The 21,739-nt window shown below is 48.2% G+C and overlaps 1 protein-coding gene across 5 annotated transcripts in view; it reads right to left on the bottom strand.

The window, feature by feature from the left end:
- The window catches only part of RGS10 (regulator of G protein signaling 10), a 41,533-nt gene extending 25,601 nt beyond the window's left edge, over positions 1–15,932 (bottom strand). Inside the window, exons 1-4 of one of the 5 annotated variants that reach the window (XM_027529203.1) lie at positions 15,806–15,932; positions 15,182–15,280; positions 2,249–2,367; positions 993–1,079 (exon numbers count right to left, since the gene is read on the bottom strand). In XM_027529203.1, coding sequence (XP_027385004.1) covers positions 993–1,079; positions 2,249–2,367; positions 15,182–15,230 — 255 coding nt within the window. In that variant the 5' untranslated portion in view covers positions 15,231–15,280; positions 15,806–15,932. Of the gene's footprint in view, positions 1–992; positions 1,080–2,248; positions 2,368–8,560; positions 8,773–15,181; positions 15,281–15,805 lie in introns of those variants that run through there. The other 4 variants (XM_027529204.1, XM_027529206.1, XM_027529205.1 and 1 more) reach the window with 4 other exon arrangements.
- Between the last annotated feature and the right edge of the window lie 5,807 nt (positions 15,933–21,739).

Here is a 21,739-nt window from a genome sequence, read left to right as displayed (position 1 = left end):
AGGGTTCTGGGGCAAGTGAAGACCTAAGTGGGTAGAACCCAAGGCAGGGAAAGCTCAGACAGCCAGAGACCCCAAGGCATTTGCTGCCAAAGTCAGCTAAACAACCAGCCCCTGGAGGCAGGACAGGCCACCCCCTAATGCCCCAATCCCACCACTTCCTACAGCCTCACACCAAAAACCTTCTTCATGCACATTATTACCAGAAGATACCCTGGAGGAGAAAATGGCATCCCACTCCAGTATTCTTGCCTGGAAAATCCCATGGACAGAGGAGCCTGGTGGGCCATAGGTCCATAGGCTTGCAAAGAGTCAGACACAACTGAAGCCACTTAGCATGCATGCATGTAGGCATTTAGCCATGAGCCTCTTAGAAAGACACAAGCACGAGCCTTGTAAACACATCCAATCCACAAGCCTCCTTGCCCAGAATCTCCTCCACCTCCCCTGACACCCAACCTTCAGTGGCAGAAAATCCAGCTGACATTGGAATTAAAGACTACCTCCTGCAAAGAGCACATATTCACCCAGGAGAACAGTCAGAAGCTTTCTATGTGGGATGCCTGCCAACTACAAGATGTTTTGTAAAGATAGATTGAATAATTGACGGTCCATCTGATGCGCCTTGTGCTTTTATCACCACGCATCTGCTTTACGATGTCCGTACAAAACACCAACGTGCCAAGCCCCGGAGGGAGCGTTCACATAAATTATTCATGAAAAATAAAATCATACTCGATGACAGACTCTCAGTGACTTAAATCGTTATTTTTACTTTAAATATCTGTCCATTTGAAAATAGATTCACACACTCTTTTAAAAATTGTTAATATTTGATCAACACAAGGTAAGCTATTCTGAATCTTAAGTCCTCCCCTAAATCCAATATGGTTCAGATTTCTGTTGGCAATTTCAAAATTTATTGGAAAGGCAATTGTAACTTTATAAAAAGAAAAAAAGTTAGCAAGAACATGGTTACAGAATGAAAGAAGTACCTGCTTTTTATCTTGTGTTTTCTTAAAATCTTCACATGCTAGCCAAAATAAAACATTTTCTTCACTGAATTCCTTTTTTAAAAATTCCTATGGATGAAGAGAAGAAAAAAATATCAAACAGTATTCTACTTAAAAAACAAAGAAACAAATAACGCATTTCCCGTCAAGAAGTGATAAGTCAAAATTCGACAAATGAGCACGTTCATTCACTCTGTAAAAGCTCCACCCCAAAACAGAGTTATGCTTAATATTAAAGCTAGAATTTCATATGCATTCGAACTTAATGGTTTTAACATTGTGAAGAAGTGTAAAAACGGAGCAGGAATCTACTCAACAGTTCTCAACTAACAATAAATTACCAAAAAGTAAATTAAAGTGGAAGATATATTAGCTCCTTCCAGACAGTGTTTAAACAAAGTACATTCCTCTAAAATCAGGCTCATTTTTTTTTAAACAAAAGAAAAGAAAACATATTAAGCATGTCTAAAAACGCCACAATGAAAACTATTTTAAGTTGGAGGTGCGCTTTCTTTCGGCAGATGTTGGGGGTCAGTGGCACAGCCAGCTATCCTAATGTGCATGGAAAAGTTTTCTCCCCAAGATCTAGATGGTGCTTACAAAGGCCTTGTGTCCCGGGATGGCTGCCACCCGCTCCCTGGAGTCTACAAAGGGAATCAACAGCATGATGGCTTTTGATGGCCTGACCCAGGGCTAAAGACAGAAGTCAGTGGGACTCAGGCAGATACAGGCATTCTTGAAATTTACAAGTTCTTCTGACACCTGGGGTTTCTGGAGGCCATTTTAGGTAGTCCTGACATTTCCCCACCCGCCTGTCCTCCTTTGAGTTCAGCTTCACTTTACCAGCTGTTGTCCAGCTCTTTCACTCTATGAGCATTGTATCCTGAGAAGCCCCAACACACAAGAGAACAAACCTTCATGTCAGGGAGACCCTGACCACCCCCTCCTAGGTGTCACGGAGCTGGAAATTCTTTGCAGATTCTGCCAATGGGCACAGTACCTCTTCCCCATCCCCCACCCCTCCCAGTTATATAAAAACCAGACACAGTCAGTGCAAGCCCCTCAGTGCTGGTCCATGAGCACCCGGGAAAGCATTCCCATGTTGGTCATGACAGGTGAGAAGTTCTTTCTCTCAAGTTGGGATGGACAGTATCAAAAACTGGCCTGTGTTTCCCCTACAGGCTTCTAAACTTCTTTGTGTGGTGTGTCATTTCCGGTCAACAAGGAAAAAGGCACACCCTAAATCTTTTCACGCCTTCTGGGTCTTCAAGCAGATTCTCCAGGGAAGAGGCCCATTTGGCTGTGCTCTTGGGGGTCTGGTGGCTGCTGCTGGAGCTCCCATCACTATCGTGGATGTCTGCAAAGCAAAGTTCAGAGACTGTGTATGTGATCCAAAGATACTGTCATCTTATAAGGAGCATTATTTTCATCATCATCACCACCACTGTGACTAAGACACAGTATCAGGTTATACACCAGAATCTACTCTCTGGGCTAACACAGGGAATTCATTCATTCATTCATTCTTGACAACAACCTTATGAAGTGGGTGCTACCATTCCATTTTACAGATGCAGAAAACTGAGGCTCAGAGTCAAGTAGGGACTTGTCACTTTCCAACACTCCCCATACATCCTTCCGCCACCCACATATCCACTGGCCGACCCACAGGCAGCCTTCAGATCTCCCTCAAGCCCTCCTTCCAGGGACCTTGAATCAACGGCAACTTGTCCCCATTGCTTTCTGTGCGCAGTCTTGTAATTACCCTGCTGTGTTGTGACTGTTTGCACAGTCGGCTCTCACTAGTCTGAAAGCTCCTCTGTGTCTTGATCTTGTATCTCAGGAGGGAGCTCATTGCCTGGCACATAAAAAAAGTACCAGAGTTGGGACTAAGGTGGGGAAAGGGAGACAATGGACACAGCTGCAAATTTTAAGGGGATGCCACAAAACTCAGGCATCAGATAAAAGAGATTTTCATGCAAAAATATATTGAAAAAACAAAATTAATGCAAAAAATTCCATAATGAACAAATACTAAAGACAGAGTCGTTATAACTGACTTTTCCTGTGCCTCTCAGTCTCCAGTATGGCTCGGCATCACCCTGGCACAATGGATAAAGACTAAATGAGTTAATGACTGCACGTGCCCAGCTCATGCACTCTCTTACTGTTGCCTCCAAAAACAGCCTCTTGATTAAAGGAAAGGGGACTGGCACCTCCAGTTAACACACTCCGGCTACTTGCCTGAAGGAGGAAGCAATAGCACAAACACATCTCATCTCACTTGGCCCCTCCCTGGAGTCAAGGGAAAACCACGGAATGTCGCTTCGGATGGGTCCAGGTTCCAAAGCCATTTTGGCCAATTTGAACTACGTGCCTGGATGAGCCCCTCACTTGTGTCCAACTCTTCGCGACCCCGAGGACTGGAGCTGGCCAGGTTCCTCTGTCCATGGGATTGACTCAGCAAGAAAACTGGAGTAGGTTGCCATTTCCTCCTCCAGGGGATCTTCCCAACTCAGGGATCGAACCTGCATCTCCTGCATTGCAGGCAGATTCTTTGCCACTGAGCCACCAGGGAAGCCCTTGAACTATTAATATGTGAACATGGGCAAAGCTCTCTGCAAGATGAAGATAATCTCCACATCCCTCGGGGTTATCGTAAGGCTTAAAGAAGGAAACTCATTAGGTAACTAGATGCTCACAGTGGACCCTCAAGAAATACTAGTTCTTCTCTCTGCTTCCTTAAAAGTATGATCTGTCAAGTGAATATTTTTATAACTAACACTTCTTTTTTCATTGCTTTTTTTTCAAAGTATAGTTATGTCTCTCTAAAGAAAAGTTTGAAGCTGGGAGGAAACAAACTTTAAATCAGGGCTCCCCAGCCTCCGGGACCTAATGCCTGGTGATCTGAGGTGGAGCTGATGTAATAAAAATAGAGTGCATCATAACTGCAATGCGCTTGAATCATCCGGAAACCATCCCCTCACCACTCCGGTCCATGGAAAAATTGTCTTCCACAAAACCGGTCCCTGGTGCCAAAAAGGTTGGGGATTGCTGCAAGGAATCGGCAAAACAAATCATTTTAAAATAAGGATAAATCTTAAAAGTCTTATGAATATTAATTGCTGCAGGTAGCTAGGGGGCCATATGGTTTCAAATGCTTTTAGAGGAAAGTTGCACCCAGAATACAGTGAACTTTGAAGTACCTCCGCTTCCATGATCTCTCATGCATTACTGGGGGTCAACACAGGTTCATGTCTGTGAACAGCAGAGATTGCGTTCTCCCAGCATCTTGCCGCTAGGCTAAATAAACCGGAAGCAATACACTTTGGTGACGGAGTAAGAGAATTGTTTGGGACAAAGCCACTCCTTTGAGAGGCAAACTGACTCAAACATCACAAATGGACCTGATGCTTCTCTGAAGTGAATCTCCAGTTCGTGGATATTAAATTAGTTCTCTGCTGTCTTTGCAAATGCTAAAATGGCAAGCTTCTGAACACTGTGTTTCTTCCCAATGAAGTATAAATCAAATTAAAAGATCATTATCATAAGGAATTCTGCAGCAGGGTTCATTCTGCCAAGCATTTCACAAATTTACTCTCTGTTCTCTGCCCGAAGAATACAGTTTGATGGTTTTCTCCACTTCCCCAGCAGGTTTTCTCTTAAGTAAATAAATTAGAGACACAATTTGCTGTTCCAGGAATAAACGTAGGCAGCCAGAACTTTCTCTTGCCATGGCAGAACAACTCCTTTGTCTATAAGGTTTCAACCTTGGCCTATGGTGATTCCAAAACTCTATGACATTCTTTTCAATACTACATGAAACCACATTTGGGCTTTCACAGTTTCACAGTCTTGCAAGTAAATATAGTTGGTGGATTCCCATTTAGCCAACGGAGTGCTCTGGTTAACTAGATCTTCTGGTTAACTGAGAGATAAGGTAGCTGTATTATGAGACACCGTGAGCCAATCGCTTCCTCCCTCCCCTGTTTCATTTCATACTCTACTCACTTTGCACATTAGGTTTCTGGGTCAGCTTTCTGTGCCACTTGACAAAAAGTTTTACAGCTCAAAACCCACTCATCTGATCTAGTCTCCTAATTTAATAGACTGAGACATAAAGGTCCAGAGGGGAAGGTGACCCAGCTAAGGAACTGCTGGATGGAACCAGTATTGGGACTTAAATGTACAGGCAGTTGTCCCCACCAGGACCACCTCCTTGGAACCCCAGGGTTCCTCAGAATACAGGAGTTTGCAAATGGGTGACCCTTCCTTTCAGTTCCCTCCTGGACTACCAGTTCCCTTCCATCGACATTGTGAAATACATCTATGGCCGACACTGTTACAAAAGGCATAGAATTCTTAGGGCTAGCTCAGAAAGCACACCAAGATACGGTAAGTACCCCCATAACCATGGTTACTGCCTTCTGGCTTTCATGCCCTGGATAAAGAAAAATTCCTTCTTGCTTTTTTTTTTTTAATTTTTTGGAACCTTGGATCCTTCTTGCTTTTTTGCTCACCTTCTGCCCTAACAGTCCTTACTATAAGAATCTTCTACTCACACTCTACCGTCATGTGTTTTCACTTCTCCAGAAATATTGGTTCAAATTTTGCAAAGACTTCCCGATTGTCTTTCAATTTTGATTAAGCCCTCTGCCTCAAAAAAAAAAAAAAAAAATCCTTCTTGATTGTATCAATATACATAGATAGCTCTAGTTAGAGCTACATTTGCAAACTCCGTTCACTTAATGGTGTCTCTCTTTTCCAAGTCATTATCCCCAGCTTCCAATGAGCCTGGCAGAGGTCCACTCCCTTTGGCACTGCCCTAGAGACTGCCTCATCACCTGAGGCACTTCCGTTCCTCGGGAGCCTCTGTACAAGGAGACTTCCACTATTTTCCAATGCATACAAGTAAGGACTTCCTAAGACAACTTGGTTCACTGTAAATGTTACAATCATCCAGTGATGTCCAGGAGAAAGAAATAACCTTTCTTCATAGCAATCAGATATACTTTTGAGCTTAAGAATAAAGCAAAACCCAGCGGTAAAGAATCCACCTGGAATGCAGGAGATGTGGCCGGAGCAGAGGGTTCAATCCCCCTTGGGAAGATCCCCTAGAGGAGGACATGGCAACCCACTCCAGTATTCTTGCCTGGAGAATCCCAGGGACAGAGGAGCCTGGTGGACTGCGGTCCATAGGGCTGCCCAGAGCCAGACACGACTGAGCAACTATAACAAGGGTGCCCAGCTTCCCAGTTCCTTCCCAGTCCCTAGCACTTGGAAACACAAGGGTCCAACACTCTTCTTTCCTTTTTCATTGACAAAAGTGTCCATTTTAGATGGATGACACAAGAAGGTAGGTTTGGAAAGGACAGGGAGAGGGACTTCCCTGGCGGTCCAGTGCTCCCACTGGAGGAGGCATGCGTTCGATCACTGGTCTGAGAACTAAGATGCCACAGGGCACAGTCAAAAAAAAAAAAAAAAAAAAGCACAGGAGGAAAAAAGTTAAACCTATCTATCTAGCAGCTTTAGGACCACTCAAGTTAGTAAAGAACTGCTGGTGATAACATTTGTTTGTTTCAATTTTGTTCAGCTCTGCACACTTGCTGTCATTTAGATCAGCTGCAAAGCATTTTTGCAATGAAAAAAATAGGTTTTTTACCTCCTGGGCTCTTCAAAGTATTTTAGCTTTTCAGATTTTTGCAGGCACAATACTTACTTTTCAAGAAATTCATCTTCAGATGAGTTTATCATGGGTTAGTAGTAACCATCGGAGAAGGCAATGGCACCACTCCAGTACTCTTGCCTGGAAAATCCCATGGACGGAGGAGCCTGGTAGGCTGCAGTCCATGGGGTTGCTAGGAGTCGGACAAGACTGAGCGACTTCACTTTCACTTTTCACTTTCATGCATTGGAGAAGGAAATGGCAACCCACTCCAGTGTTCTTGCCTGGAGAATCCCAGGGATAGGGGAGCCTGGTGGGCTGCTGTCTCTGGGGTCGCACAGAGTAGGACATGACTGAAGCGACTTAGCAGCAGCAGTAGTAACCATTACACTTAAAAATTATTCACAGCATGCTGGGCGCTAGCTATTCTGAGCTTTTTCCATAGGTTAAACCATCTTGTTCTCACAATGACCCTCTGATTATTCCCACATCACAGATGAGGAAACTGAGGCACACTAACTGCAAGGGTCACCCAGCTTTGAAAATGGGGACTCATGGTCCAAGCCCAGGGAGCCTTGGCTCCAAAGCACAACACACCATTTGCCACTGGCTCAACTGCCATCTTTATTTTTGATATCTGCTGATCTTCACCCTCACAGAGGCCAGAACATGCCAGCCTTGAAAAGAATGGTAACAATTACGTGGGAGAAGACAGTGAAACTAAGAGTCTAACTCCTCGCAGACAAAATCCCACACACGACTGGGCCAGAATCATCCAGCACGTAAATACAATGGGCATATGCTTCATTTCCGTTGGCGCTGTTCAGTGCAGTCTCTGACTTCAGTAAAAGCTAATATTGCAAAGCCAGTGCAGCACCCAGGTGCAGAGGCCTGAGGCTGGTTGCCTGTAGCATATTCTGGGATGCATTATTTATAGATGCTATGATGTCATATCTACCAGAGACCTTCTCCAGACATTAATTCCTTGGAAATCCACATTCAAAAGGCATCTCTAACATTCACCACAACCGAGTGCTTACAGTATAAATTCTTGCTATTAGTCTACAGGAAAGTCTGAGTAATGATCCTGAGACAATTTCCCCAAGCCAAAGATTTTAGTAAAATCTCAATATCCAGCTTCCTCAACAGCAGAGTCAACTTACATCCTTAAAGGGTTTGTCAAAGGCACCCCCTCCCCACCAAATGCACAGCTTATTTTTAAAAAATAAACATTCAAGACTAGGAAAAGGCAAAAACATTAGCTCTAAATTCTAAAGTGGTTGGTAATACACACACAAACACACACACTAGACTCCTTTAAAATACGCAGGGAAAGTACACACCCCACAGAATTTATTCAAATCCTTGTATCACCTACATCACGCCAAACATTACATTTTTTTTTAAAGTCATCCCAGCTTAGAAGCGGAGAATCTGTTTTTAAAATTGGTGATCCATGGAAGGCTCCAGAGAAACTGGGTCATGGAAATCCTCTATCTAAATATTCCTTAAGTGTTTGTCGGCTCCAGTATCTAGCTTCTGAGAATAACGACCCTCAGGCATGCAATTCCCTTGGTGGGGAGGATTGCATGAACTGCCATTAGCAGAAAATAAAAATAAAAACGTTTTGAAATAATCGTACTAATAGAAAGCATCAAAGACCAGAGCAGGCCCACAGACTGGAGAGGTCAGCTCAGAAAAGGCCTCATTGGCATTTTCCCACGAGTTCTGAAGCCTCAAAAAGTCAAGTGCTCGACGACCCCCAAAAAGGCCCCCTGTGTACCTGTGACTGCACCACACACACCCCGACCCTACTTTGCCTGCCAGCACCCAGCGATGGCTAAGTGGAGGGCATATCAGCTCCAGGGATGGGAACCCTCCTTACGTGCCATGCCCTGGGGTCCGCCTGGGGACGTCCACGCAGCCCCACACTCCGCCGTCTTCTCAGAGACACGTTGTACAAGACGAGCAGGGGCTACGGGGCTCCTGAGCACCCTTGGGGCCGGAGGAAAAACAAGCCTCAACATCCTCTTTTGAGTGGACTAAACAACAGATGGCCACTGGTTTCCAGTTTCTACCAGAGGGAAGGAAATAAGAACGCCAGACTGTTATTCGTAGCCTCTTAGAGTCCTCACTTTCTAGGCAAAAGCCCAGAAAAAATAAAAACTCCCCAAGAGCCCAGTTCTGGAGGTGAAAGTAAAGACCCTGACAGTGTTTTTTCTCACTTTCCAGAAGCCCCTGTGCTTCCTCTGGAACCAGTTATTGTTCAGTCGCTAAGTCATGTCCGACTCTCTGCGACCCCCTGGACTGCAGCACGCCAGACTTCCCTGTCCTTTACTGTCTCCCGGAGTTGGCTCAAACTCACGTCCATTGAGTCGGTGATGCCATCCAACCATCTCATTCTCTGTCGCCCCCTTCTCCTCCTGCTCTCAATCTTTCCCAGCATCAGGGGACTAGACATTTATGCAGAAATGTGCCCTCGCTCTCCCCTGGCCCCAGGTGGTGGTTTAGCCCCTAAATTGCGTCCAACTCTTGTGACCACATACTGTAGCCCTCCAGGCTGCTCTGTCCCTGGGATTCTCCAGGCAAGAATACTGGAGTGGGCTGCCATTTCCTTCTCCAGAGGATCTTCCTGACTCACGGATCAAACTCTGGTCTCCTGCATTACAGGCAGATTCTTTACCGACTGAGCCACAGGGCAGGCCCACCCTCAACCCCGGCCCCTACATTTGGGCAAATAAGCAACTTTTTCCCTCCAGTGTCAGTAGGGTAGACTGTGTATTTCTTGAGAGTAACAGTTGTGTCTCCCTCAGGGTACACAGTGCTTGGCCTTCATGTATAGATTTACAGTGATAACAGTTTTCTGATAGATTGTTGGGGTGGAGGGTAAGGCAGAAAGGAGGATGATGGTTGTACAAAGATCCGGCACGTACTGAACACCGATTACCTCCCGTCTCAACCCGACCACAACCCTTGGAGCCTGGGTCCATCACTGGCCCATTACAGATGAGGAAACCAAGACAAGCAGAGGAGCAAGCCAGGAGCTAGATGAGCTAGGACTCAACCCTAGGCTGTCTGGCTGCAAAGGCTTCAAAGGGAAGGGCTGAGTAAGATGCAAGAAATAAAAGGCAGGCCCTTTTTCTCAGGGAACTTAAAATTGACAGAGAAGATAAGGCCAGGCATTCCCTGATGGCCACTGCCTGCCTTGCCACACACTGCATGAAATTTTCTTCACTGGTCCATGAAGGAATGAGAATGAGCAGGAGGAAATATTTACCAAAGTGAGCTGTGTTGACCAAGTAAGGGCAGTCTGGGGTTGTCTTTTTTAAGTAAATAAATGCATTTATTTACACAGTACAAAAGACAAGAGCTACAGTGGGACAGGTCTTCCTATCTTCCCTGTCCCTCAACAACCCAGAGCCTCTCACTAGAAGCAACAGCCTCTAGAAGATTCTTGTTATCAGGACAGTTCTTTACATGAGATTGTATCTTTCCTACTATTGGGGGTGTTGAAACATCCTTCATTTGTGGGATGATAAAGACATGTGGGATGATAAAACCAGTCCATCCTAAAGGAGATCAGTCCTGGGTGTTCATTGGAAGGACTGATGCTGGAAGCTGAAACTCCAATATTTTGGCCACCTGATACGAAGAGCTGACTCATTTGAAAAGACCCTGATGTTGGGAAAGATTGAAGGCAGGAGAAAGGGATGACAGAGGATGAGATGGTAGGATGGCATTATCGACTCAATGGACATTAGTTCGGGTGGACTCCGGGAGTCTCCCCCATCACTTCGGGTGATGGACAGGGAGGCCTGGCGTGCTGCGGTTCATGGGGTCACAGAGAGTCAGACATGACTGAGTGACTGAACTGAACTGCAAGACGGTTGATGATGGTGTTGTTGGCTTTTAATGTCCTGATTGGAGAGGGAGAGACAGAAAGAAGGAAGGAAGGATGTGAAGCAAGGCAACAGGGAGGCAGGGAAGGAAAAAGAAAAGCCAGCGCATCACACTCACTCTCAGTATTAATACAGGTGAGCTAAGAGGACAAAATGGATACTGCGTGAGGTCACGCCAGCAGCTCTGGGCTCGGGTCAGAGCTCTGAGTCCTTCTCAAATAGGCGGCTCCAGACTGTCCCTGTCCCTTGACGGTCTCTGCGCTGTTCAAGCAGAAACAAGATGGACAGGCTGTGTTTCTGGTGCTGAGAGAGAGGGAGGCAGGAGGTCTGGAAGAGTGGGTCTCCTGGAGTTCTGGGAGGACACAGGTCAGAGGCGGGGGGATGTCCAGCCACCCAGGAGCAGAGCTGGGGATGGGGGCACCGGGAGAGAAGGCAGGCCAGATGAGGGGTTCCCTGAGAGCACCCCAGACCAGGGGCAGCAGAACCGAACCACAGGCACTGGGCCCTCGAGAGCAGGGTACTTGCTCGGGAGGGAAACTGGTCCCCGGAAGCCTGCAAGGCACTGTTTTGCCCCAGTGAACGCCTCCTGACAGCTCTTATCGAGGAGCCGCTGCTGTCGCCCACGTGGGCCCCTCTGACCCCCACTGCCACCCCCGGGGTTGCTGCCCTGGAGAGCTATCTGGGGGAAGCAGATGAAATGGGTGGGAGTAAATTTAGTACAGTTTAAACAGCAAGTTCCCAGAGCCCAGCAGCAGGAGCCCAAGGGGGATTACTCAACCCCAGGGAGGGAAGTGACTCAGTTCACCCAGGAAACCCGAGGACATGGCCCAGCCCAGCACCTGCCTAGTTTCCACAATTTCTAACAGCGAGGGGAAAAAAAAACACATCGGTTCCAATACAAAGTCTGTGAAGACAAGTAAAGCACCCCGAGCGCCTGGCACCCACCAGCGTGCAAGCTGCTCGTGCCCATGTTCAGAGTTGGCACTGAGGACTCAGCCGGTGTGGAACACGCATGTATAAATGATGCCCCTCTCCCAGCCCGTCCTCTCTGTCTCCTTCCTTCTCTCTGAGCCCACAGGCCAGCCCAGTGATGTTCTGCAGGGAAGATTTCCCCCAGCAGCCAACCCAGTCCTGCTGTTGGAGTGTTATAACAAAGACATTAAATTGTTATGTCAACTGTCATCTTTAAATAAAAACTTAAGCCCAGCAATAAATCTGCAGCTGGTCCCAGAGGTTTAATGGGATAATGTATAACAGGCTCGGGGCTGGGTGGGGAATTCCCCCGGTGGTTCAGTCCTGTTCTGGTCACACAGGGCGGTGGAAGGCTATGGCTTTGGCTTTTTTTTTTCAAGTGAAGAGCATCCCAGGTACCATCAACGTCACAAGTCATCGTGGGGGGCAGCGTGGGTGCAGGGAATCATCCAGGGTTCCTCACACTTCAGTAGCCTAAGAACCAACTGAGCGCTTGTCAAAAATGCAGCCAACACTCCATCCCACCTTGGGTGCTCAAGACAGAATCAGACAGGGGAGGGGTCTGGGTCATGGCCTGGAAAGCTGCATTTTATCAGACCACCCCCACCCCCTTGTGGTTCATGAACACACTTTGATAAACCTCAGAAAGGAGAACATTCACACTTTGAATCACACTTCGAAACTTGGAATTAAGGGTTGGGAGTGCCAAACCTCAGTTTAAAGACATGGTCTCCAATTAGATTTTGTGGAGAAACAGAAAAGGTTTGGAGTAAAAGGAGCTGGGAGGCAGGACTGCAGCCAGGTCTGAGTCAGGGTCCAGCAGGGATGGATCGAGTTTTTGTGGGGCTAGATGCTTATACAATTTGGACAGCCACTTTAGGAAAATAATTCAGAATCACCAAAAAAGAAAAAAAAAAAAAAGTTCAGTCCACAGTCCCCTGGATCACTTGGCTGGCTTCCCAGTGCCTTTGCCTCAGGGCCCACATTCCCCCTTTCTCACTGCTGGGTGGTGATGACCAAACTTGCAGAGGCTCATTTGTCCTTTCCTACCCAGAGACAGACGTTAAACCTAAAAATCATAAAGAAACCAGGCTCCTGGAAGCCAGACATTTAACACCAATCCACGATTTGTACCTATTGATCTTTCTATCAGTGACCTAACCACATTTCATCAGCCTTAAAATGTGTTACTCTGAAAGAGGTACACTTCACTGGTATCCCTAAAACTGCCCCCAGTCTTTCTGGGGTACAATCTGCACATATGCAACAGCACCCTAAAACCATGTGTGATCCATAATTCGCTTGTTCTATTTGGAAGACTTCACCCCAAAACCGACCTGTGCAGGGATGTTCAAAGCAGCTCTATTTATAATAGGAAAAAGGTGGAAAAGATAACAGCTAACCATTATCCTCAGTTATGCCAGGCACTGTACTGGAGACTTCATATATATATACATATATATGCTTTTGTATATTTAGTTCCACAACTCTATGAAACCCACTGTACAGATGGGAAAATGGACACTAAGTATGGACAGCAGCTCTCCTAGAATTAAAAAAAAAAAAAAAAAAAACACGTGATTTTTAACATCTGCTGATTTCCATGGTGGAAATAGCCACTAAAATAGCCAATTTCAAGCTACCTATGGTTTAGCAACCAGGTCCCAAATTTCCCATTTAGCAATGGCTCTGAGGTCAAGTAACTTGCTCAAGGCAGCTGAAGGCTAGAGTCAGGGTAGGAACCAGGGGTGTAAGTAACTTTAGACTCCAGGCTCTGAGCACCACTCCTTTGGCCTGTGAACATCCAACAACAGGGAATGGCTAAATCGAATAGTTCAGACAGTAAAGAATCTGCTTGCAATGCAGGAGACCTGGGTTTGATCCCTGGGTCGGGGAGATCCCTTGGAGAAAAAAATGACTACCCAGTCCAGCATTCTTGCCTGGAGAATTCTATGGACAGAGAAGCCTGGTGGGCTACAGTCCATGGGGTCGCAAAGAGTCAGACACAACTGAGTGACTATCACTTTCAAAGCAAACACCCAACAGGGAAAGCCTTTGACTCACAGGCAACACAGAAAAGTTTACATGACCCCTAATACTAACACTAATATAAGCAATTTACAATAACTCTATGGAGTCCTACTTTGAGTTGTTCTCAATATTAGAGGGAATAATTTGCAAAATATGATGGATGGGAAAGCAGTTTCAATTCAGCGTTTAAGGAGGGGTATTTTATCGCCATTCTGCAGATCCTTGTCTGCACAGAGATAGTGCACCTAGTTGGAGAAGGAAATGGCAACCCACTCCAATATTCTTGCCTGGAGAATCCCGTGGACGGAGGAGCCTGGTGGGCTGCTGTCCATGGGGTCACACAGAGTCCGACACGATTGAAGCAACTTAGCATGCATGCATGCATTGGAGAAGGAAATGGCAACCCACTCCAGTATTCTTGCCTGGGAATCCAGGGTGGGGGTGCCTGGTGGGCTGCCATCTCTGGGGTCTCACAGAGTGGGAAACGACTGAAGCGACTTAGCAGCAGCAGCAGTGTACCTCCTAGTGGAGGTGGGACTTGGACTCAGTCGATCTACTTTCAACTCATCCTCTTAACCACAGTGTCCCTCATAAAATAAGACACGAGGTGAAAAAAAGATAGGGGCCAACATGTACAGACCCTCTTGGTACCAGCAGAAGCGACTCTTGGAGTGGGAGGTGGCAGAAAAGCCTCTGAACCCCAGAGTCAGGCTGAGCTGGGTTTGAAAGATTCTCCATCACCTAAGTGTGACTTGGAGCAAGTTACCTAACAGCTGCCTGGTGGAGAGGGCTGAGGACAATGCCTATCTCAATGGGTTGTCCTAAGAGTGAAGAGAATTCACTAGGTCCCACCTGGAGCGCTAAAAGGGGCTGAGCTGCAAGAAACAAAAAGGGTGAGATGGTTGGAATCAAGGACATGGTTTCATCTTCACCACAAGCTCTTCGTCCTATCGAAACGCTCCCAACTGTGGTTGGTCCAGAGTGACAGGCTGGTCCAGAGCGACAGCCAAGCTGAATCCTTTGTAACGTCTGTTGTTTCCTGGCGCGAACTGCAGATGCGCCCTTCACCCGGTATTCACCATCCTTCTCCGCCCTACATTTCGGCTCCTCGGCGCAGAACCGAAGACGCCCTGCAACCCAGGCCTGGCCGCCCAGTTGGATGCCCCGGGTCCGGGCGTGCCTTCCGCGGGCTCCGCGCTGCGCACCAACGACCGCAGCGGAGGCGAAGACCTCCAGAACTCCGTTCTGCTTTCGGAATCTAGAGCCCATGCTACCTGCAAAGTTTGGAGGTGTTTTGGATCTCCTTTTTCTCCCAGACCATCACTAAGAAGAAAACGGCTGTTGTTCCTCCTTTCAGACAAACTTCCTCTCCAACGCGCGTCTCGGGACTCAGCGCTCCCGCCGAGACTGGGACCGCGGGGACGCTGGACAGAGCAGGGAGAAGTGGCGCGTCCTGCCCGGGGCATCGCTGAGCCGCACCCGACCCCGGGCAGGAGGGAAGGATGCCCGGGGAGGTGGGGGCAGGCAGCACCAGCCCGGGCGGCTCATCGCGGCCCCTGGGGGCGCCCCAATCCCCAGCCCGCGGAGCCCTGGAAATCGCTTACCTGACGGCGGCCGCTTCCTGCTCAGTCGACTCACGGCGCGGTTGAACATCGCCGCGAGCACCCCGGGGAGGAAGGAGGAGCAGCCGGGCTGCGCGGCTGCTGAGCCGGAGGAAGACGAGGAGGAGGAGGCCAGAGGAGGAGGAGGAGCTGGCTCAGCACCGCCCCGGAGCGCGCGGCCCCCACCCTGCCGCCCTCCTCCGGGCCAAGCGCCGCGTGGCGCGATCAGAGCGCCCTACCGGCCCGCCCCCGTGGGAGCCCCGTGGTCCCGCCCCGGGGTGCCTGGGCGGGCAGGGCGCACCCGGGTGACTCCCAAACGCCGGGAGTCCAAGAGCCCGGCCAAGAGCCCAAGAAGGCGCGCACTCGCTCGGAAGTGGCCCGCGCCGCCCGAGACTTAGGAGCCTTGCCCGGGCGGCTCGCGCGTCCCGGGGACCCCTCGCCGCCTGGCCGGGTTCTCCAGAGATGCCGTCCGAGCCCCGCCCAGCCCAGCCCTGCCCGGCTCCCAGCTCCAGCGCCCATCCTGGCCTCCCGCCTTTTCCCTGCAGCCCCGAGAAACGGGCGCGGATCCTCCAGCGCACTGCGCTTCGAGATTCCGCGCGCTTTTGCTGGGCGGCAGGTGAAGGTCACCTCCTGGTTCCGAGACCGGAAAGCTGAGATGTCGTGGTTCTGCAAAGCCCAGGTGCAGCCCACGGCCTTCTCCCTCTTGCCTCGGGTTCCAGGATCCCCGCGCTCCCCGGCCTGCCCGACACCGTGGGCATTGGGTCCTCCCACGGCCGCGAAAGCCAGCGGGGGCGTCGCCTGGCCCCGGGCCGCGATGTCCGCGGGCGGAGCAAGCCGAGCCCGCGCCGGTGGGCGCCCTCTCCCGGGCCGCGCTGCGCGGGCACTGAAATTTAGGCGCCTCCTGCCCTTGGTCTTGTGGCTCCAAGGGCCGGCCTCGGGCGAATTCCGTAGGGTAGGACCCCCTCCGGTTTCAGCGCTGAGCGATGCCTCTGCCCGGCACGCCGGCTGGCGGGAGACCCTAACTTTGGGCGCCACTCACGTGGTGCACCTGTCGGCAGGGCCTTGGCGATCAACCCTGGAAATCGGGCCACACTGAGTTCTGCTTCTGATTCCTCCTTTCCCGCCGCCTGTCACCTGCTCCGCGGTGGCCAGCTCCAGTCAAATCTATTATCTCATTTCTTATGCAAAACAGCCCAAGACGGAGTGTCATTAGCCCCACTTTCTTGAGGATCTGGTTTACGAGGAATTGTCTTTCTGGCAGTCCTATTTTCCTCCTGTGTATCTGGCTTTGTCTCTAAATTGGTCTTTATTTTTAGCAGTACTAATTGCTATTTTTCTCAACTGCTCCCCAGTCGTCTGTCCCCCACTCCAACCATCCTTTCTCAAGATTTTCACTAGTTGGCACTTTCCTTTATATCTTCTGTTCTGAGCTTCCCATTCCGCTTATTTTTCCTCCCTCCCTCCACCCACCGTTTTGGTCCCAATTCCACCCCGTCTCTGGCCTTCTATGGCTGCTTCTCATTTCTGTCCCTCCCATCCCTCCCCTCTCAAAGTATTTTGCTCAGAGTATTTCTAAGCACCCTGCCCCTCTACTGCTGGAGAGAAGCTTTTCTAGCTCGTGAAGGTTACAGGGGTTTTCAGCTGCAATTCTAGGAGACCACCATGACCAGGAACAGAGTGAGAACCATCTGAGAAGCTCGTTTTTTTTTTGAAGCCTCTCCTGCTGTCAGCCTGCTCTGGGCCTCCTCTTTCCTCTTGGTTGTAACAGGATTGAATCGTGGTGCTTAAATATTCTGCTTAAATAGACAGCAGGTTCAGCCATTGTGAGAGCAGGACTTTTTAGTCTGCAGAGTCCAGCATCTAAATGATGCTGCATTATCATAGCAAGAACCAGGGAATTGTGCAGAACCTCCCCAAAACTTCCTCAGGAGAGATTACAAGTCATCCTAACACAGGAAATAGAGAGACTGGCAATGGGTGAAAGTTAGGCACAGCTCAATGTTATGCCAGTTTCCAAGTCCACCCTCGCTGTGTCCTGGAAAAAAAAAAAAAAAAAACCTGGTGTGGCCTAGGATGTCCATATTAAGCTGTTCTGAACTATAGACTGTGGCCAGGCCTTTTTGAAGTGAAGGGAAAATAGAACAGCTTCAACTCACTTCTACTGTCCCCATCAGATAGTGAGTACAGAAATAAAGACCCGTGGGTCAACGGTCACAGTTTAAAATTTGTTTCGGGGCATGAAAAGACTGTCCTCATGAAATTGCTATAAATACTTGTCTCAAGTGTCTGAAGATCCAACAGCCAGTTTTCAATGTGTGCTGTGCAGAAGACCAAGTATAGAAGTATATAGCCTCATGGCTCCTAAGGCTTGCCAAAAGAGAACGCACACACACCCCTCCCACAGCATTCAAGTGCTGCCTGTGGCTTGCAGTACCTAAAGGTACTCTCCATCGGAATAGCGTCACTCACTCTCTCTAGCTCATCTCAAGCCTTTACAAACACTGGTAACCAGTCTAGGTGGAGAAGGCACTGGCGACCCGCTCCAGTACTCTTGCATGGAAAATCCCACGGATGGAGTCTGGTAGGTTGCAGTCCATGGGGTTGCACAGTTGGACATGACTGAAGCGACTTAGCAGCAGCAGTAGCAGCAACCAGTCTAGGAGAGAAGAGGACAATCAGCTTGGCCCCTTCCTAGCCCTGTTGGACTCACCTTTTGTTGAACCACTTTCACTCTGACGAGGCAAGGAGCAGGGGACTAGGATGTCTCCTGGTAAAGCAGAATTTCAGAATTATCATTGACTTTAGAATTTGATATTTTTTTATTCGCAAAACCTTAAAAAAAAACTGGTAAGCTGTGAATACCTTTTAGTCTTTTATAATAAAATTGATTCCAGGTGGTGCAGTGGTAAAGACTGCCTGCCAACACAGGAGACACAGGAAACGTGGGTTCATCCCTGGGTTTGGAAGATCCCCTGGAGGAAGAAATGACAACCCACTCCAGTATTCTTGCTTGGAAAATTCCACAAGCAGAGGAGCCTGGCTGGGCTATAGTCTATGGGGTCACAGAGAGTCGGACATGACTGAGGGACTGAGCACACACAATAAAATGGGAAATAGCTTAGAGTCATAAAGATTATTCTCAGCCATTTGAAACAGGTGAGGTGTAGTAAAATAAGTAAATACCGAAGTGCCAAGCTTGGAATCAAGAGCCCTGGGTATCGATCTCGACCATACATCAGACCAACTGTGTGTCTTTTGGGGTTTTTTTGGCTGCACCTCGAAGTTTGCAGGATCTTAGTTCCCTTAGCAGGAATCAAACCTGTGTCCTTGGCAGTAGGTGCACAGAATCCTAATGACTGGACTGCCAGGGAATTCCCCAACTGTGTGTCTTTCAACACAGACTCCTAGGATTGGACAAGGAAAGGATGCCGCCTACTTTCTAAGGGTGTGGTGTTCACAATAAACAGGAGTAAACAAGAAAGCATCTGGCACAGTGCCCAGAGCATGTAGGCACACAAAAATATACTGGAAACTGAATCACTCCCCCTACAATGCTGTTTTAATAAGTAATAAACTTTGCCTTATATTCAGTGAAAGGTGACTTTTAAAAAGAAGTCATAGGAAGTTGGCAAGGTTTGTAACAGCATGATGCAATCGACACACACAGTGAAGGCGGGAAAGTAAATTGTTACAACCTCTCTGGAAGGTAAGAGAGGCAGATGTGTTGAGGTGGTTTTTGGCAATATGCCCAAGAGCCTTGAGAATGCTTCCACCCATTGGACCAGTGAATAATTCTACAACTGGCTGTTTATGCCAAAGAAAGAATAAGACATGCAAAGATTTATTTATTTGTTTATTCATTTTTAAGCCTTTTTGGCTCTGCTGGGTCTTCGTTGCTGTGTGCTGGCTTTCTCTATTTGCGGCCAGTGGGGGCTACCCTCCAGTTGCAGTGCGTGGGCTTCCCATTGCCACGGCTTCTCTTGTTGTGGAGTGTGGGATTCTGGAGCACGGGACTCTGGAGCACAGGCTCAGCAGTTGTGGCACGTGGGCTTAGTTGCCCCAAGACGGGTGGGATCTTCCTGGACCATGGACTTGAACTGGTGTCCACTGTGTTGCAAGGTGGAGTCTTAATCACTGGACCACCAGGGAAGCCTAAAATACGAAGATTTATGTGCAAAGTTGAACATCCTAACACTTCTTTTATCAGCACTATTTATGATCGCTATAAATGCCCACTCATAGAAAGACTAAGTTACAGTGTATTCCTAGGATGGAATTTTGAACAGCTGTATGGGCTTCCCTGGTGGCTCAGAGGGTGAAGCGTCTGCCTACAATGCAGGAGACCCGGGTTCGATCCCTGGGTCTGGAAGATCCTCTGGAGAAGGAAATGATAACCCACTCCAGTACTCTTGCCTGGAAAATCCCATGGACTGAGAAGCCTGGTAGGCTACAGTCCATGGGGTCGCAAAGAGTTGGACACGACTGAGTGACTTCACTTTCACTTTTCAAGAAGAGTGAAGAATATTTAGTGATGCAGGGAACATGCTTGTGAAGCTGTCACTGAAAAAAAAACAGGATACAATTATAGAGGCATTTTTCATTGAGGGAAGAGGGGAAATATGGTATTATATTTATGGATAGAAAGCTTGAAGGAAATGACTCCACAATGTTACTATCATTTATCTCTAGATGTTGGGATAATGGGTGATTTTAATGTTCATTATTATATTTTCATGTTTTATAAAATTTCTGGGGTGAACATGCTTTTCATTGAGGGGATGGGTTTGGTAGTTGGAAACGGATCAAAATCTCTACTAGCATTAATCTACAAATTCTTAAGCCCACATCTTTACAACATTAGTTGTGCTTTCTTTAAACTCCTAACTTCCCATGGAAGAAGCAAGCAGACATTGTCTGCCTTTCCCAGCTTTTATCTCCCTTGCTTTTCAAGTCACCCATTCATGCCATATCACATAGCTAGATCCTTGGAGATCAGCGTCTTACGCTGCAGACCAGGAAACTGAGACCCAGATGACTTTGCCAAGGAGTGATGCTTGCTTTCCTGAGTCATCGGAAGGTGGTCTTCCTGGCTCAGCTCTCTCTGCCTTATATCATGCTGCATCCATGAAGATGCACCTACAAAAAAGGCAGGGCTTTCTGTACGTTTAAAATTCAAATTGGGATTCCTGCTAAGCAAAGACAGATTTGAATTATAGCATCGTGCCATCATACTTGCATTTCTCCAATCTCAAAGCCAAAAAAAAACACAAAAGTTTTATGTTGCTCTATTTCACTGCAGCTTCTCAGCAAAGTGCCTCCATTAGTTGCCTGTAGTCACTGTCTCCTCTCACCCTCCTAAGCCTCTCCAGTCTGCTTGCATCTTCACCACCCCACTCAACTGCTCTTGCAAAGTCACACTGGCTTCTCCCTTGGGAATTCCGACAGTCAGCTCCATCTCCGTCTTACTTGACCCACTGTCAGCATCTGACCCTGTGGATCCTGCCCCCCATCCTGAACCACTTTCTTGCTTTGACTTTCAAGACAGCACGCTTTCCTACTCTTCTTTCTTTCTGCCACATGTGCTGTCCCTACCGCCACCTCTCCTTCCTCCTGAAGGAGGGCACTGCAGGTTTTTGCGTCTCTTGTCTTGCACGCTTACTCCCTTGGCCATACCATCAAGTCTCATAAACAAATAGACTTTGTTTTTCAGAAGAATTTTGGTCCCACGGCACAATTAAACAGAAAGTTCAGAGTTCCCAGGTACCCTTCACCCACCCCTACAATCTCCCCCACCATCAATCTTCTCCCTCAGGGCGGTTCATTTGTTACAAGCAATCGAACCTGCATCGACACATCAATTTCACCTAAGCCCACGTGAAATGCCATTCTTAGACCAGGGGACTCCCACGTTTCCATCTTCAGCCTGGTCTTGCCTGTTTGACATCTCCTCTTGGAAGCCAACTAAGACACTGCAAACCAAGTGTGTCCGGAACGGAACCTCCTCTTTCCATCCACACCCACTCCACCCACCTGCAGCCTTCTCATTCCGACTAAAGACAGCTCCACCCTTGCTCAGGCCAATTATCCTGGAGTCATTTCTGATCATCCTTTTTCTCACACCTCACATCAGAGTCCAAGGAACTCTGCAGGTTCTACTTTCAAAATAAATCCAGAAGCCCATGCTCCATCTCAATCTCCACATCACCCCCATCCAAGCCACCAATCATTGCTCTGGTTCACTGTAGCAGCATCCTGACAGGTCACCCTGCTTCCAATTGCCATGGTCTGTTCTGAACCCAGCAACCAGAGTGAGCCTTTTGAAATAAGGGCTGTCTCACCATGTCAACCCTCCCCTCAAAATGGCTATGGCTCCCCATGTGGCCCCTAGAGAAAGCCCAAGACCTTATAAAGACTGACAAGACCCCACGTGACTGGGACCTCTCTCCACCTCCAAGCTCCTTTCCTGTTCTCTCCCCTCACTCATCTGCTCCAGCAAATCCTCCTTACCCCTCACCCCCCACCCCCAGCAATCCCACCTCATGGCCTTTGCTGGGGCACTTC

Source organism: Bos indicus x Bos taurus, chromosome 26 (genome assembly GCF_003369695.1).
Source record: "Bos indicus x Bos taurus breed Angus x Brahman F1 hybrid chromosome 26, Bos_hybrid_MaternalHap_v2.0, whole genome shotgun sequence".
Taxonomy (NCBI): Eukaryota; Metazoa; Chordata; class Mammalia; order Artiodactyla; family Bovidae; genus Bos; species Bos indicus x Bos taurus.
Note: the sequence above shows the minus strand (reverse complement) of the source record. Positions and strands in the feature narration are given on the sequence as shown.